General features: G+C 38.6%; 1 protein-coding gene across 13 annotated transcripts in view; it reads left to right on the top strand.

Moving 5' to 3' along the window:
* Positions 1-14,646, top strand: part of NRXN1 (neurexin 1) — a 916,310-nt gene extending 901,664 nt beyond the window's left edge. For all 13 annotated transcript variants that reach the window (XM_087823555.1, XM_087823549.1, XM_087823546.1 and 10 more), the window contains one exon: positions 14,019-14,646. In XM_087823555.1, the coding sequence (XP_087679681.1) occupies positions 14,019-14,323 (305 nt within the window). In that variant the 3' untranslated portion in view covers positions 14,324-14,646. The remainder of the gene's footprint in view (positions 1-14,018) is intronic.
* The last annotated feature ends 2,835 nt before the right edge of the window (positions 14,647-17,481 follow it).

The raw sequence follows: 17,481 nt of genomic DNA, 5'->3' as shown, positions 1-17,481 counted from the left end.
AGAGGACCTATTGGTACGAGCTTGAGTTTTGAGACAGTAGATGCATTATTTTACTTTGCAGTGAGGCCTCTCAAAAGGCATACAGATTTGATCTGAGTGAAAAAATGAGCACTGTCCCTTTTAATGTTAGAATGGGCTCTATTCAAATGTCTTAACAGATGATTGGCTGCTAATAATAATTACTTACCAAGTAAGTGAGTTTGCTGAGTTCGAATAACATTTACTTGAAAGTCTACAAAAAGTACGTGGCTGCTAATAATGCGGAACCTTCCTAATAAGTAACAGAAAAATCTGTTCAGTAATGAACACACAACAAATTTCCAGGTATTCAGCCTTAAAATATTAATAACTTTTCGTATCACAAGTCCTATTAGAAAATGGAGAAATACCGTATGAGCCTTTCTAAAGTGTGAGATGTCCTACTGAGCTTGGAAAGAAGCAATGGGATGTACTGTCCTGCTTTAAAACACTAACCAAAATGAAGGGAAGAATGTGGTGGGTTTAGAGAAATATAGTGGAATTCTCTCTCTTATAGGAACATGAAATCCAGGAAAAATTAAATCATGTTTTCTTGTAATTTGTGCCAAATGACTGCTTTGATAACAAAATTGGTTTCCTGTGGAGTTTTCTTGGCATTTTATTAATTACATTTCCTCAAATGATATCCGAGGTCAGCCAGCATATTCTGAATACCACACTGCAGGGAGTGTTGCCTCCATGAAAAGCCAATATGTTGTTGGGTTATGTGCTCCAAGGAGATGCAAATGCTACTTACATTAGGCTTTAGTCCACATGTCTCATCTCACGTCATCTGACTTGTTGATTAAATCACTCTAATCAAGAAGCCTGAATTGGTAATAATATAGGAAAGACAAGAATACTTTGGTGTTCTGGTCAAAATGGCAGACTAGGTAAAAGCTGGGTTCACCTCCTCCCATGGTGACATCAAAATTACAACTAAATTGCCCAGCTGGGCATGGCTCAGTGGTTGAGCACCGACCTAGGATCCAGGAGATTGGGGTTCGATTTCCCATCAGGGCACATGCCCGGGTTTCGGGCTCGATCCCCAGTAGGGAGTGTGCAGGAGGCAGCCAATCAATGACTCTCTCATCATTGATGTTTCTCTCTCTCTCCCTCTCCCTTCCTCTCTCTGAAATCAATAAAGATATATATTTTTTAAACATTACAACTAAATTATAGAACATACATCATTGAGAACCACCTGAAGACTAGCTGAACACAAATCCTGTAACTAAGGATATAAAGAAGAAGCCACATGAGACTTAGTAGGAAGTACAGAAAGGTCTGGTCCCACACCCATAGTGTGGCTATTAAATATGGTGAGGGATATCTAGTCTGCAGAGGTGCCCCTTGAGGAGTGAGGAGTTTCCAGCCCCCACTAGGCTCCCAAACCCAGGGCAGAGCATTGGAAATCAGAGTGTCTGAACTCACATACCAGTTCATCCAGTTGCTGTGTATTTGGAAACAAAGCATTGAACCTGTGTGTATTTAAATTTTTGCATCTCTGAAATGGCATGAATAATGTTAAATACTCATGATATCACTGTGGTGATAAAAGAGACAATGCACGTAGAGCACTTAGCATGAGTTGAGCACACAGAAATTTAACTAATATAAATTAGCTTTTATTTACCAGGAAAATGACAGAGTAAACCATATCGTAAATGGAAATAAACCTTCTCCTCAGGCCCTTTAGCTTCCAGAAAGTTTTAAAAAAGTCTTTCTGAATTCCATCAGCATAAAGTTTTTCTCAGTAGCACCTATGAAACTAGCAAGACAAGAGCAGTGTTGCAGTTGGATAAATTTAGGGGGCCAGGATGGGAATAGGGTACATATCATCTGCTGTTCTTATTTTTGGAGGGGAAAAAAAATGCAAGTCTCTGCCCCACAGAGCTTTCGAGAGAAGGAATGATTAGCTTTCCTGCCTGTTTTCTTATAATCTGCTTGCTCTTCCCCCTCAAACATTCAGGAACACTTTGGGCCGCTTGACTTAACCAGGCACCCCCATCACACACACCCCCCATGACGGATGGCCCATCTTCCCTATTTCCCAAATGCAGGCTTGACATGATTCCCTCTAATGGGCTCAGTGGGGAAGCTGTCTCATCTTTCACCTCAGCTATTGCACTTGCACCAGAAAGAATGTGATCTTTCCCCAACACAGGAAAATTGAGACAGCAATAGCTTCCTGTCAGGAATATAAAAATGATCACCCAAAGTGAGTAGACCCAGTTTTAAAATCAGGAAAGCTGTGTGGTGCCTGGTTACCCAGAATGGCCTGGACTTACAGAGATGCTGTGCAGGAACCTGGCTAAGCAGTGTGCACCTAGGAAGCCCGCATGCAACTCTGCAGTGTCATCCGGGTACACCATGCAATTCCAGAGCCGGTAAAAAAAAGGAAGAAAAAGAGAATTATCCTAAAACAATTTTAGAAACAAACCCTAAAACCTAATCAAGAATTACTGTTTCCAAGATATAAACCTTGCTGTCAATTATTGCCAAAGAGTGGACTCAGGTGATTGATTTTATGGTACCTAAAAACCTAAAAGATCATAATAAAATTTTGAAAGAGGAATATAATTCACTCCAACCATAGGTATCAGAGAGCCCTGATCCATAAAGATAGAATGTTTTGCAGAGAAACAGAAACAAGCTCCACATGTAGCATGACAATGAATGGCCTGAAACATGTCCTACAATGTAAATGGCCATTTGCCACCTGAATTCACAGGGCCTCCATCCATGAAAGTAAAGCCCCTGAATGCAGTGATCCCCGTGGGGATAATGTCCTTCATGGTCACAGTCACAACAGACTGAGCCCTGGAGTGCAGTGCATATTGCAGAATTGTCAGCTTGCTGGGATAGCTGCTGATTCAATACCTTTTGTGTGGAAGACACAGGGCAAATAATCAGACCATCACTGTTCTTCCATAGCACTTTCACATTGATTGTCCTACCTGATCTGATACTCACACAGACCTTGGGAGGTAAATGATGTATCACCCTTATGTTTCTGATGAAAACATGTTAGCTGAGGATAGTGAGTTGCTGTGGCTCACTCAGCAAGTTAGGTTCAGTGCCTAGAATATAACCTATTGTCTGATATGCTCCTGACCGCTGGCTTTCCTAAGATTCTGCAGGGCAGGTGGATGGCAGGAGGTGCAGTGGAATGTGGCTGGAAAGGTACAACTGGACAGCTGCTTAGAAAAGAGGCCTAAAGGGCTCAGTTCTACAGGAAAGGATAACATTGGGAATATTAACAATGGTTCTACACTCATCAATGCAGACACGGTGGATGTATAAAACTGGAACAGACATACCTGAATTCAAACTTTGGCTGTGCCACTTGTAAAGCCTAAATAACATAACCTCTCTGTGACTCATTTCCTTTCCTGTAAAGGAGTGATAACTCCTGCATGGCAGAGTTGTTATGAGGAATAAATTAGATGATTTGTGTAAAGTGCACAGCACAGAACCTGCCATATAGTAATAATTCAATAAAGGTATTAGCTGTTAATTAAATGAGAAAATGAATTTAAGCCTTGCATTGAGTCAGAAATCATAATAGCCATGTTGAGCATCAGTTGACAATCAAGTCATGTGAAAATATATCTACTAAGGGTAAATCCATGCAATATTTGGAAGGAAGTTAAGAAAGAGGGTTTTGACAGTTCAACATATTTAAGTAAGTTAACCTCAAGGTGCTATGAAATCTTTCCTGGAGCTCTTCAAAAGCCTGACTTTACCTATAAATTATGAGGGGGAGAGGGGAAGGTGACTGGCTACTTCTATGAGAGAACTGGAAGGAATGCTGCATTCATGTGCAAGTGCGCACACACTCACACACACACACACACACTCCCATTACTCTAGTTATAATTATGGTGCCACTATTGTCTTCCTATAAATCAAGTTCCCCCCAAATTCCCTTTCAGATTTGAGGATTCCTTAGAATTAGTCCCCTGGATTTGTGTAAAGATTGATTGTTAAGCTTTCTATATGTTAAAATGTGAAATGCATCTTAAGACAAGTGATTTCTGGGTGTATGTATTTCTGGGTATTTTAGTCAGTGAGTTTCCAGGAAAAGAAGCTATTTTGCTATGGAAGAGTTTAGTGGAGTAGAAATGAGTAATGGAGAGTGTCATCTACATTTCAAAATATAGCTCTTCTCGCATTTTCTGAAATGTAATACATTTTGATGAAAAACACAGAGACTCTCCAGGCTCTCTAACTTTGAAATGGGTTTTCTCAATTATTGCCTGTATGGTTTTTCTCCTGCTTGACAATTATGGAAAGTTTGACCTAACTGATGAGGACCTTTTCAACTTTATCACTCAGATCTCAGCAGGAATAAAAAATACCCTAGAAACTTCTACAACTACTCTGCTGAATTTGAGAAAAGAGTCCCAAGTTAGTTCTCAACTGTTTGCGGTGCTGAGTGTCAGATGATGTTGATGTAAATAAGGCACCTAAATGTCTCAAACTGGAGACCTGGAGACTGCTAACATGCCTGACTTTACATATAAAAAATGATGAAGTATTTCCATTTGCAACAACATGGATTGATCTTGAGAGTATCATGCTAAGCGATGTAAGTCAGACAAAGGACAAGAACCGTATGATTTCACTCATATGTGGGATACGAAACAGAAAGCAACAACCAAACCAAAGAAACTCACAGACACCGGCCACAGTGTGTGGTTACCAGGGGGAAGGGAGGCTGGGGGGATGAAGTGGGTGAAGGGGGTCAAAGATTCGGTGACAAAAGGAGACGAGGCTTTCGGTAGTGAGTGCACAATGCAAGATAGAGAAGACGTATTATAGAATTTTACCCGAAACTTGTACAACATTATTAACCAGTGTTACCCCAATAAATTTAATTTAAAAAGTGACTTAGTCACTGCCGTTAAGTACATATTACTTGGAGACATAGGGAAATAAATGCAGATAGGATATTTGCATTGATGCACAGTCATTCCAACTCACTTAAGCACAGGAAAAGTGATTTCTCGTTTAATTAAATCAATATCATATTTACTTTCTTTTACTGAAGATACTATAGGAGCTGGAAGTTAGGAAAGTATTGAGGTAAAAATATTTTATAAAAAGATATGCAATGTTACTGCCATCATCTTGCCCAGTTGCTTATTACCATTACTAAGACTTTGAAATCAAAGGTCTTTCACACTTTTTTAAAAAAATTATCTTTATTATTGAATGTATTACAGATGTCCTCTCCCCCCCTTGATCCCCTGCACCCTGTATTCCCCACTCCCAGGCCTTTGCTATTGTCTGTGTCGATGGGTTATACATTTATTCATATAAGTTCTTTTGCACTTTTTAAATGGTTACATTCACCCCAGTCTATGCCTGAAAATTTATAAACTTACAAAAATCTCTTCCTCTAATCAGTCAAAAAACACACATTTTTCAGTGAGTGTGTTCTATCTTCATTGGATGCAGGAAGGCGAGGGAAATGGTAGAAAGAGAAATAGAGTCACCAGAAACTATCAAAGACTAGCAATCTTTTCTGGAAGAGAAGAAACCGACAGAAACGAACGATAAGTCTTCTTGACTCTGTTTTTACCCGCTCATGTCTTCCTTCTTCAGAAATCCTTTGTGGCTTTTCAGGGGTCAGTGCAGGCCTTGATCGGTGTCCTGGAAGTGTCATCCCAAATCCTTCAACTCAGAGAGCTCTTTATTTCAAAAGCCTGCCCCTCATTATTATCTCTCTTAATACCCAATTTTTAAGCCTTCTTGTGCTATTGAATTTTTTAAACTTAAAATTGTTTTATTAGATACTCTGTTTTATTTCCAAGATACTGTAAGTTTTTTATTTTTATTTTTAAATGCATTGAAGAGTTATATAGAAACTCTCATTTTTAAAATCCCTTTTGGATCAGTAACTATAATCTCTTAGTAATTTCTTTTTTTAATTAAATTTATGGAGGTGATAATGGTTGATAAGATCATATAGGTTTCAAGTGTACATTTCTATGACACATGACCTGTATATTGTATCATGTGCCCACCACCCAAAGTCAAATCTTCTTCTGTCACCACATATTTGACCCTCTTTACCTTTTACTACCCCCTCACCACCCTTTCTTCTGGTAACCATCATCTATGAGTTTTTGTTTGTTTTTCTTGTTTGTTCATTTGTTGCTTTTGGTTTTATATCCAACATATGAGTGAAACCATATGGTGTAAGTTTAAGACGATAGAAGCCATGGCTGTCTTGGGTACCATGGTATCCTCTATGTCTTATATGGCCCCTGGTAAATTAACTCAATATAATATTTGTTGGAAATTTTTAATTAATTTTTTCTACTTAATTTTATTTTCTTTCCTTTTCCCCCCACCTCCATACATTAACCAATGGTAACTACTTGGCACGACTCTCACACACCTTTCACCATGTTTCTATAAACATATAAATACAGGGTTGTTTTTCTCTCTCGCCTTATAAAATGGAAGCATGCTATACGAATTGAACTCACTTTTCTCTTTTCCTAATATATTACGGACATCCTTCAGGTCAACTATTTTAAACTATAACTCAACTATTTTTAACTCTATTAAAATTCTAAACTATGGGTGTGCCATCATTTATTCAACAAAACATCGCTGCCGAATGTTCCCTAACCTTTTTCTTTACTCCTCACAAACAACATTATAACAAACACCCTGTAGCATTTGCAATATCACCACTATACCATACCTCTATTTCTTTCTTCTCTATTCCTTTAAGTTTCTTGGTTGAAAAAAATCTTATTTTATTTTGACTTCTATTCTAGTGAAACTGAGCATCTGGTCCTACATTTAATCACCTATTTGGGTTTTCTGTTCTCCAATTGACTGTGTGTATTTTTGTCCATTCTTCTATTGGGTTGTCTTTTTTTTTTTTTTTTCTCAATCAACTGATATGTGCTCTTTGTATGTAGAGATATGAACTCTTTATCTTTCATATGGACTGCAAATATTTCTCCACCCCTTTCCCATTTGCATTTTTACTCTGTTAGTGACACCTTTGTTTCACACAAAATTATTACTTATGGAGTCAAATGTGCTGATCTCAGCATGTATGATTTCATTGCATGGCCCATGATCTCTGTGTTAAATTTCAAGTCTACCTTCAAATTTATTTCTCATTGTCCCAGAAAACTCACAGTGCTATACCCAATTCTGGCTTTTGTTTAGTTTCTGAAAAGCAAACCCTTTCCTTCCTTGAGGTCATTCCACATGTTACTTCTCATTAGAACACTGTTCTGCCCACTTTTCACCTGATTACTCTCCACTCTTTTTTCATGTCTTTGGCAGAAAGAGAGTGATTGACAGCATTCGTCACCATAGCGTGTCAATATTAGCATATGCCGTATAAATCATTGCCTACCTGTTTTCTTGCAACTGTGGTATTTAAACAGGTATTCTTGTGAATAGTTGCATTAGAGTTTCTTCTGACCCACACTGTACTGAAGCACTAAAATAGAAAAAGAAAATAATAAACTGTATTTTTTGGAGATGGAGGGGAAAAACTGTGCTAATCTCAATTCACAAACACCCCAGGAGCTTACAATTCCAATTTTCTTTTCACAGTATTAATAAAATTGAATACTGAAAAAGTAAAATCTTTCCCCATAAACCTGAAACCATTTTCAAGGCTATCTTAGAATTATAATAACTTGCACATCTATTAAAACACAATACAGAACTCTGGCTGAATGAGATCATTTTAGGCAGCTCCTTTTCCTACATGGGGTGGAGACAGAAATTTAAAATTGATTACTTTTAATTTAATCTATGATAAAATCAGAAAGACCTCTTAAAGACTCTTAGTGAGAAAAAAATTTCAATAAATGCATCTTGATAATAGTTTTTAAAAAGGATTATTGTAAGACAGGATATCTAACAATTCCTGGTAGCAGAATGGCATATATATATACGGAGAGAGAGAGCGCCTTATGGAGTTTTATGATCTTTTATATAAACCCCCTGATCTGAAATATATAGCTCATGTTCCATTTTTTATCATTGGTATGTTTTCTTCTTTATTATTTCTTAAGATTGGAAGTCTCTTACATTTTTTTCTTGAAGCTCAAAGGCTGGATTTTCATTGTCATCAGTATATAGTGAAACTCTTGCTTCATTCTTGATGTGACAAGGTCATGGTTGACGACGTACCTATACACTAACAGTCTATATTGAAGAAATAAAACCAGCAATAAAAATTGCCTGGAAACTACAGTCTCGCCCTACAAAGCTAACTTTGGAAACAACATAAATATAATAAGATTACAGTGAAAGAACAGCTCATCCAAGTATACAAAATAGTTTCATAAAAATGACAATTTGAGTGATAAAAAGAGCATCTCATGGCATGGTTATTGCCTTGGTGAACTCATCAATGGAAATACAAGGTCCCACAATCATCCACTAAACCCTCATTATATGTGACAGGAATTAGGACTTTAAGCATCATTTCTCATGCAGTGATATAAAAACATAAACCAAGAGCTATTATATTTTTAACAGCAATATTTGATTGCTATGTTTCCAGTCTGGGAAAGAGCCACCAAAGGATGCCAAATGCTTTCCATTGCAAAGTGAAACCTTTTTGGAGAAATACATTAATGTTTAAAAATTTACCTTTCATAATGCATAGTCATTTTAGAACTTAAGTTGTGAGTCATCTTGCTAAGTAAATGTGGGCTTTATACTCCAGGTTTGCATTGACTAAGGTTATGACTAGATACAAACAAACAGTGACAAGTCAATAAATATAGGCTCTAGGACAAAGCCTGTATTTACGGCTTAATGTGCTCCTCAGATCCCCATCTGCATAATAAGAGTTTTCCTTTTTGCTTGATGATGTTATTTCATTTGATAAAGTTTCTAATTTTATTATCTAAATATATTTAGGAAGTTAAATTGTAAAGTCAAACATGCCAATATAAAGCACAAAGACCACGTTCTGGTGAACCACCAGTGACATTTAGATATTTTTGCCAGTAAGGACTGTATTATATTATGCTTTGAAATTAGGAACTTGGCAGTAAGTTTTCTCACTCATTGAGCACCTTGATGAATAGTGCATTTACCCCAGAGGCAAAGAGTGCTGACCCCGGCTGGCCAGACCTTCATTTACCTGAGTGTGGGCAAGGACACACCCACTGAGCTCTCTGAAAGCCACCTTCAAGGATAAGTTGAGCTGGGAGAGAGTTGCACAGAACAGGTACAGAGGGGGATGAAGGAGGAGGAATAGAGAGGGGCCTAGGGTTGATGACAGAGGGCCGAGGAGCTGGGAAGAAATGAGACCTGCCACAAACCATTCTCTGTACTACAGCGTAATGTGTCTCTTAAACAGGTTTGTCTCGCGGTGTTATTAACTGGGCCTAAATTAGTTCCTATTTGGGGATATGACGTTCTTTCACAGGTACAGTGCCAGGGACTGTCAAAAAGAAAGAATATTCATCAGGACAACTTCTTGTTGTAGTAGTTTAAAATAACTATCTCAGCAAATTTAAGGATAAGTTAAAATTTTAAATATTTCACCTTTAATTCTTTTATGCAAAGCAACATATACATTTATTATGATTTTTATATGCTAAGGCACTGGGATATGTCTTGCACTTACTGTGCATTTTCCACCGTGAATTATTATCCGATGTGAATAAACTGTGTTAGGGCATAATATGGAGATATGTCAATGACTATCCTAACACTGGAAAGGCTATGTCTGCCTAAGTAATCACAATATTAATTAGACAATGGAAAACAACCAAATTCATAGAGCTAGCATAGAGCCTTCTCAATAAATCTGGGCCAAAGCAGACCAAGTGAAAAACTTCTAGAAACCATCAGATCTTGCCAAATATTTGAGAGAGAGGCAGAGTAAGAGCAATAGAATTAAAAATCATTCTCCTCTGTTCTTTAAGAGAACACTGTCTGTCCAAGGGTCCCAGGAATATTTCCATAACCATCTGGCTGAAAAAGTGGCTTATGTGAAAAAGGTTAAGTCCCTGTGACAGTTCTTTGTCCTTGCCAGTACAGTGAACAGCTTCTGACTCATTCAGGCAATGATGCTGGAAAAATACCAGCAACAATCGAGTCTTCATATGGCCAGTAAGGTGTTCATACATGCTTTCCCCACAAGTAATAGACACAGCAGTAACACACCCTTCCAGGGGACTTTTAGGGGTACGTGATGTTGGGCATCCTTCCGTAAAACAGAGATAGGCAGAATTAGGAGGGAAACCTCTAATAAGTAAAATAATCTATAGTTACAGTGTTCACATAAATTGTGTGTAATTCATGACCTCACTATGTGAATAGAATTATTGAAATAGAAGACATAAATGGAACTAAATGCTTAGAATATTTCATCTACTTTTTTTTTTTTTTGCTAGTGCCCTAGCCTCTAATCAAAATATATGTGCCACCACTGCGAATACTTGCCTATTCCTAGTCACACTGAGTAGTAGTTATCTGCCTGCCCATCATCAATCCTGCTGAAGTTTTCCATTGTCCTGGGCTCTTTTTGCTTCTGGGCCTGATATAATGAATTGGACTACATTTGCTTAGTTTTACCTACAAATCAGTCAACTTTGACCATTCAAGGACTTATTGCTAATTTGTATGAATGCCATTCTTTTAGCTCCCCTCCTTTATTATTTTTTTAAAAAATATATTTATATCTTTATTGATTTCAGAGAGAGGAAAGGAGAGGGAGAAAGAGATAGAAACATCAATGATGAGAGTCATTGATCGAGCCCGCAACCCGGGCATGTGCCCTGACCGGGAATCGAACCCCGATCTCCTGGATCCTAGGTCGAAGCTCAACCGCTGAGCCACGCCGGGCAGGGCCATCCTTTATCTTTTACCTGTTTTTTAAATGTTCTCATCACGTGTTGGGTCAAAGAAAGGGTAATGGGGTGAAAGTAAATTGTAGTTCCTTTGTTTTTTAGCACTGCTAGGGGAAAAAAATGTAGATTGCTTTAATTATCTAAAATGTATTGATTTAGTTTATTATGGAGTTTAAAGGGAATGCAAAATTCACAAGTCCATGACATATAAAAATTATTTATGGATTTCCCTGTTTAAATTCATTTTTTTCACATTGTCATATATGGTTAAAAGATGACTATGTTTCTTTGTTATGTAACATTTTTAACCAAATTATGTGAGAAGGCATAATTTTTTTAGCCATTTATACTAATCTCTACATTTAAATTACTATAAAATTTCCTCATACATTTTTCAGTGATCATCAAAATAAACCATTAATGACAATCAATAAGTGAAGCTGCATTTATAATTCATGAATATATGTAAATTTCTCTAGCTTTTTATTGCACATCTAGGAGAGATGTCTCATTAACACTTTAGTGGGCTAGCCAATCCTTTATTATTATTAACACTTCTGATCTTAGCACAAAAGTTAAGAAAAATATCACTTAGCTTTCAGATTTGAAGCATAAACAGAAAAAAAGTTATTAAATAATCAACTAGACATAAAAAGCAACTGCATATTCCAAATAGGCCTATAATCATAGATGTGGTGAGTATTAATTTCTTAATGTTAATTAGGGGGAGAAAAGAATACAAATCTTTCTTCCTTGAGTTTTGGGTGTTTTTTTTAATAGGTTATTCAAAAAACATGATATTTAGCATCTTTATGTACATATGGCTTACAGAGCCATTTTTAGGCCTGCATGTGACTTAATCAACATTTTGTCTGGAGTTGCAAAAAATACAAGTATTTTCCTTAAATAGGAGGTGTTTATCAAACTGCTATATGGCAAAATTGAAGCATTTGAGCCTTTTCTTTGGTCTTTACAATCTTACTTTAGTTTTAACCTCAAATGGTTGACATGCTACTTATACCATTGCTGTGAAAACATATCAGAAATATTTAAGCAAATAAGATTAAAATTCTTGAATAAGATAGTCCACTTATGATAATAACTCCTAACTGGAGAACATGTACATATATATTCTTAGTATAAACTATTTAAACCCAGCATTCCATTAAAACTCTCGAGACTTACATGAGCTATATGAACAGGACTTTACCTCCATTCTCCCCATTCTTTTCTGACAGGTAGACAAAGTGAGATAATTATGAACATGTGTTTAAAATGAAAGCATCCCACCTGGTGGGGAGAAGAGATTTAGGTACCATTTAAGTTAAAATCTCCTTTTCAGCTCTTGGGACACGGTGGTGAAGGAATACTCCTCCAAACGAGCAGGTAGAAAGTTGTCATTTAGTGAAAGTTAGCAGCTGAGCTAATTGGCAGACTTTGGCAAAGATGACTGTATTTGCAAGAGAAAATGCCGCCCCTGGTTTGTCAGGTGGTGACAGGGTTCCTGCCATCGGTTCTGTTTTTCTTCGGAGGAAATTAATTTCCTGTAATCAAGTGCTGTGGATTACAGTCTTTGTCTCCTCTACCTTGGTCACAGAAGCAATGCCAAGGCTTTTTATTCAGCAATGTTACCTGCTCTTTTGTAAAACAAGCGGTGACATACACAACCTAGAAAGGTTTCGCCTGCTACATTTTGTAGCTCAGAACACAGCCTCCTGCTGCTTTGAGACTGAACGCTATTACCGTGTGTGACTATATTTGCAAGGCTTTGTTTGGAGAAGGAAAGGAAAATGACAGCAAGAAACTCACATGTGGACAGAAATCTTGGTTTGAAAATGAAATTATAAAGCAGCATAGAGTTACGGTTAGTAAATGGATCCCAGTAATAGGAGCTTTTGTAGAAATATTTAAAAAAATAATTGCTAAATGATGTTGAATGACAGTGAAGTAAAAGCACAATCTTAGCCTTGAATTGCTCAGTTTCTGGTGTGTGCATACATTCACACCCCCCCCCATACATACACATGCCCATGTGTCTCATAAGTGTGCGATCTGGCGATTATTTAAATTCATTCTGCATAATTTACAAGGAATAACGTTTTGAAAAATTTATTACCTATGAAAAGTTTTTTTGTTTGTTTTTTGTTTGTTTTTTTGGTAAGAAAAGGGAAAAGATGGAGATTCAGAGAAAGAAAACACAATTCATATAGAAAAATGACCCAGGGTCAGGCAGAAATGGGATAGAATCTTATATTTCTACAGTTGCTACTCTTTTAAATTCCTTCGAAAAAAAATTAAGTGTATTATGTAGAAGAAAAGAGTCACCCTTCGCCTCCCCTGATCTATAAGCTAAATCCCAGGACATTCTCTCCCCATATGTAATCAATTCCAGCGCCTGGGGAAGCCTTGGGAAGACATTAAAATGCCCTATAATCCATTTCTTGTACCAAAGGAAGCGCTTTTCTGCTCTTTATACTTTGAAAAGGGTTTTGCCAGTTGAATAAAAGTGGGCTTAGCCAGTCTACTTTATTTATCATCATCTATTAGGCACTGAATTTTGACTCAAAACCAATCTCGATGGTCTATAAAACCGAGAAAAAGCAGTTTCTGATGTTAACCTTCCCAGTGGAGTTTCGGTTGTCACCTGCTACCAAGGGATGGGTCACCTCCGACATACCCTTAGTGCACACACAAAGCTCCAGCCGAACAGGGATCCGCCTCCTTTCAGTTCGTAAAGATGTAACTGAAATCACGACTTTATCAACTGTTCGAGACGCCCCGAGCTGCCCCCCGTGTTGTGAGGGGCCCTCGGGATCTTACTTCCCAGGTGGGGCCGCGGCTCTCCAACCCACGTGGACGGCCTGCAGGGCGCGCGGAGCTGCGCGGGGCCTCGTGAGCCGTGGGCTGGGGAGGAAGGAAAGGCGGCCACAAGCCTCGGGCCAGGGGCCTTCCCGCTGTCCCAGCTTTTAGGGCCCCGGGGGGGGGGGGGGTGCCGCCCTTCCGCGCGGGCAGCGCCCTTTCCGGGAGCCGCGGGCGCGGTCGGGGCGGCGGGCGGGGCGGGCCGGGGCCGGGCTGGGGGGGCGGCGTGCGCGCCGCGAGCCGCACTCACTGCGCTTTCTCTCGCCCGCCCCGCAGCCAACCCCACGCGCGCCGGCGGGCGGGAGCCGTACCCCGGCTCGGCGGAGGTGATCCGGGAGTCGAGCAGCACCACGGGCATGGTGGTGGGCATCGTGGCGGCCGCGGCGCTCTGCATCCTCATCCTGCTCTACGCCATGTACAAGTACCGCAACCGCGACGAGGGCTCGTACCACGTGGACGAGAGCCGGAACTACATCAGCAACTCGGCGCAGCCCAACGGCGCCGTGGTCAAGGAGAAGGCGCCGGGCGCCAAGGGCGCGGCCAAGGGCAAGAAGAACAAGGACAAGGAGTACTACGTGTAGGGCCGCGCCCGCGCCCGCGCCCGCGCCTTCGACGGAGCACCCCGGGCGGGATGCGGGCGGGACCCAGGCCGTTTTTAACAAATCCAAACCAGTATCCCATGCTCTTGTTTCTCCAAAAAAGAAAAAAAAGAAAAGGGAAAAAAATGCAGACACAACAGAAACACAGGGGCCAATAAATTCCCTCACCTCCACAGTGTTTCATTCACTCTGCCTGTCTTTATGTTGCTGGAACATTCCTAAAAGACACAGATGACCGCACGCATTCATAAAGCGAGGGAGGACTTCGGCGTCGAGGCACCGCGCGGAAACGACACGGAGCGCAGCGGGGGAAGCGACCCGCCGGTGACCCGCGGAGCCCGAGCCCGGCCCCGGAGGCGGGGCGCCCCCAGCGCTGTGGGCGGCTCCGGGCGGCGGAACCTGCGCGGAACCGAGCGCTGGCTTTTGGGGAGACTTGCGCAGGAACACGTTCAAAAAGCCCCTTTAGGATTGTGAGGGGGGGGGGAGAAAAAAGAATGGAGGCCTTAATTTCAACAATGTGGAATATAAGGCAGATTTTCACACTAAAATTTCAAAACAAAAACAGGAGGGCATAGATGCAATCATTGGGAAATTTTCATGCACGCTTAATATGTTATTACATATGTTTATATAAAACCCATCTCTGTGTGCTTTCTGGACTGTGGTAAGTGACGTTTTATAGCCTGTTGTATAGAAAATGCAAAATATATCTCTGCTCTTCAGCCATTTTTGGTAAATTCAATGTTATAAGTGTTGCTAAGTAGAGGGAGTTTTATGACATCGGAGCAACAATTATTTCAGGGTTTGGGTTTTGTTTTATTTTTATTTTTATTTTTTGCCATCATTATAAATTGCCACAATTACTTACTTTTTTAAATAAAGTTACAATGTAGTGTTTATTCTAAGAAAGATATGTATGAATGTATATAAAAAGATTCAGCTACATTTTTTTTTCTTACATGTACAGCCTTCATTCTGTTGCAATTAAGTTTTAGTATTTGTATGAAAGGTTTGAATTAGAAGGTAAAATATATACATATGTATCTTATAATCTTTTTTCTCCCCAAAATACTCACAGTTCCCACATGCATTCGCTATTCACAATCAACGATACACACACGCGTGCATACACACACACACAAATCCAGAGTAATCCATCAGATATAATGAAATACCCAAACATACATATACTAACAAATAATTACTGACAAATTGAAAAGCAGGAAGGAAGATAGTTGTGCCAAGGTATCAATGACAGATGGGGTGATTTGCTTCATTGAGATCATAATCCCAAGAAACCCCAAGAAGATATTTTCCTAATGAAATGGAACCTTTTCTAATCAAATAGAATATCAGTGGTATCTTACTGCATGGATATGAACCATTATATGGGAGGTTACAGAAGCAAAATTGGTTGATATATACCTTAACCCTGGTTGCTGCAATTGAAAACTTTGTTTCCAATAAAATTATTTTTTTTCTCTGAACCTAATGTGCATGATAAACATTTTGGAAAGTAAACAGTTTCTCAACTAAGAAAGTATTTTCAGTAATTTTTGATTCTGTATTATTATTCATTTAAAAAAAACACCATTCTCTATTTGTTGATTATTGACTACATTTTAACTTTTGTGGTTTTACACATATATCATTAAATATAGTTTTAGTTTAACATATTAAATAGTAGGAAAGAATAGATTATACACTTGTTTTTGCATATGGTTTCAATGATGTTCATAGCAATAAATTATCGGTATGAGAAGGTAATGCAAAAAAAAATGCATTATTATTGGAAGGTGATGCCTCAGTATAAATTGATTGCATTACTTTAACATCTCCTAAAATAATATTAGATTTCATAGACGAGAAGAACACCTTTACAATTAGCTTTAATCAGCAAAGGCAAAAAAATGCAAAACATCTTTTGTAATACTTTAGTTGATGAAAAAAAAAAAAAAAAGCCAAGAAGTGGCCTGGATTTCAGACATACACCTTAGAAACATAGCAAATCGCCACTATCTATGGTTGCCAAGTAATTGTTGTAAATGAGAAGTTTTAAAGGCTTTTCATGACCCAGAAAGTAGAGGTATAAAACTAAAATGTAATCCATTACTCGTGTTTCAGAAATTTTTTTTAAAAATTTGTTAGGTTAAAAAAATTCATGTCTTTTTTTTACCCCCTCTCATTCAGCCTTACTCAGGGAAAGCCAGTGAGATAGAAGGTAAATATAAAACCACTAATTTACATTTGAGGTTGTAAAAAACGATGGTTGCTCCATTGGATCTACAGAACTTGACCTAGGTTCCATCTGGAAAGATTCTAAACTATGGTAGAAAATAAAAAATGGTATTTTTAAGCAGTATATCTATGGAGTGGTGTTGTTTGGGATTGATTTCAATGTTTCTTTCCAGCATAAATCTAAAAATTTCATGCAATGATGTAATCTAATACTGTCAGTAAAAATATTACTAATGCTATTGGCCTACACAAAAGCTAGCAATTTTTTTCTTCTTTCTTTTAAATGGAGAAAGAGAGGAACATGAGCTAGGGAGAGAAAAAGACACGAATAAAATCTCAAGTATCTTCATACCAAAAGTATCAGGGTTCCATGCATAGTTTGCAGTTAATAGAGGATTTCACACTACCTGGCATAAATTTGATTTCATCTCTAGACTGTAACTTTTCTGATTGAGTCTGCTTCTTTTTTATCCATGTAATGTGTTGCCTTTTTTAAAAAGAAACAAACACACAAATACTACAATAATGTGTGATGTGGTCAATCCCTAAGACATCAAAGAAAGGCCACATGACCCTCCCCTTCTAGTGCTCTGTGTGACTGGGTATCTAAGGGTTTGGTTTTGTTTCGTTTTTCTGTTGCAAGGCCAATTTATCCATTATTGGAAATGCTAAGCAAGTGGAATTTACTGTTTTGTTAATAAAATATTTCTTAATACAACTGTGGATTTATTGATTTTTAAAAAGTGTATGCAACATCATTTGGGGACAAAATGAAGGGCGGGGCGGACGCTGGGTGGAGGGGATCAGTGAGGGGAGAAAAGGGGACGTCTGTAATACTTTCAACAATAAATATAAATTAAAGAAAGAAAATCAATCCTAAGACAAGCAGGGAAAGAGTACTG

The sequence above is a fragment of the Miniopterus natalensis genome, chromosome 13 (genome assembly GCF_054644295.1).
Source record: "Miniopterus natalensis isolate mMinNat1 chromosome 13, mMinNat1.hap1, whole genome shotgun sequence".
In the NCBI taxonomy this organism is placed as follows: domain Eukaryota; kingdom Metazoa; phylum Chordata; class Mammalia; order Chiroptera; family Miniopteridae; genus Miniopterus; species Miniopterus natalensis.
Note: the sequence above shows the minus strand (reverse complement) of the source record. Positions and strands in the feature narration are given on the sequence as shown.